We start from the raw sequence: 939 nt of genomic DNA, 5'->3' as shown, positions 1-939 counted from the left end.
CCTTCAATCTCCCACTGTCTGCTCCCCCGGGAATAACAAGCATGGCCAGGGCAGGCTGCCTTCTTTGTTGTGCTGCTGCTTTTTTTTTTTCTCTGAGCTGGGCTCCCTATTTTTTTGCAAGGTGCCACCCGGTGCCAGCTGTGCCCGGCTGCGGGGGGAGCACCCGCTGCTTCGGCAACCCCCCTGCTCCTTGCAGCATTCGGCACCTTGCTGCCGAGGGGTTATTTATATTCTTTTTAACACAGAAATAAGCAGGTTTGGGGGAGAACCCGAATTCTGCTGGTGCAGATGCAGGGCTGGCAGCCGGCCCTGAAAGGAGGAGGTGGCTGAAAAATGCTCTGCGGGGGAAAGGGCCTGACAAACCTATTCTTTTGCCTCAAAAATCAAAAAAAACCCAACGGCAGCAACACTGTTAGACCCTCACGAGCAAGACAAGGGCCCTCCTGCCTTGTTCTGGTGGGCGAAGCAGCTTTGTGAGGACAGGGCTGTCCCTGCTTGTCCCAGCCCCCGTTGGCATCTGGGATACAGGGCCCCCAGTCGCCGGCTCCTCGCGGCAGTAAAGGAGTAAAGAGTGTAAATGAATGGGAATCAAAGGAAAACGCAGTTTGGGAAGGGGTAGCTCCCTGGGGAAAGTCAGGGCCGGAGGCGGATAAGAGGTGAGGGAGGGAGAGGCGAGCTTCCCCCGTTTGCCGATGGGAGGATGGTGGCGGATCCCGCGCGTCGCCTGCCCTGCTGACCGCTGCACGTCTCATTGTGTAGAGTACTCCATCCCCATCCACAAATACTTCTTCCCTATCATCTTCCTCCTGGGGATGTTCCTGTGGTCCTTGCTTGAGTACCTCATCCATCGCTTTGTCTTCCACATGAAGCCACCCGCTAGTAACTACTATCTCATCACCCTGCACTTCTTGCTGCATGGGCAGCATCACAAGGTGAGTC

At 56.1% G+C, this 939-nt stretch overlaps 1 protein-coding gene across 1 annotated transcript in view; it reads left to right on the top strand.

The window, feature by feature from the left end:
* Nucleotides 1-692: 692 nt before the first annotated feature.
* FA2H (fatty acid 2-hydroxylase) overlaps nucleotides 693-939 on the top strand; it is a gene marked incomplete at its 3' end in the record, with an annotated part of 927 nt that continues 680 nt past the window's right edge. The window contains exon 1 of the mRNA XM_010158153.1: nucleotides 693-933. Within this exon, the coding sequence (XP_010156455.1) occupies nucleotides 693-933 (241 nt within the window). The remainder of the gene's footprint in view (nucleotides 934-939) is intronic.

Source organism: Eurypyga helias, unplaced genomic scaffold (genome assembly GCF_000690775.1).
Source record: "Eurypyga helias isolate BGI_N326 unplaced genomic scaffold, ASM69077v1 scaffold42718, whole genome shotgun sequence".
Taxonomy (NCBI): Eukaryota; Metazoa; Chordata; class Aves; order Eurypygiformes; family Eurypygidae; genus Eurypyga; species Eurypyga helias.
This window is presented reverse-complemented; position numbering and strand designations above follow the sequence as displayed.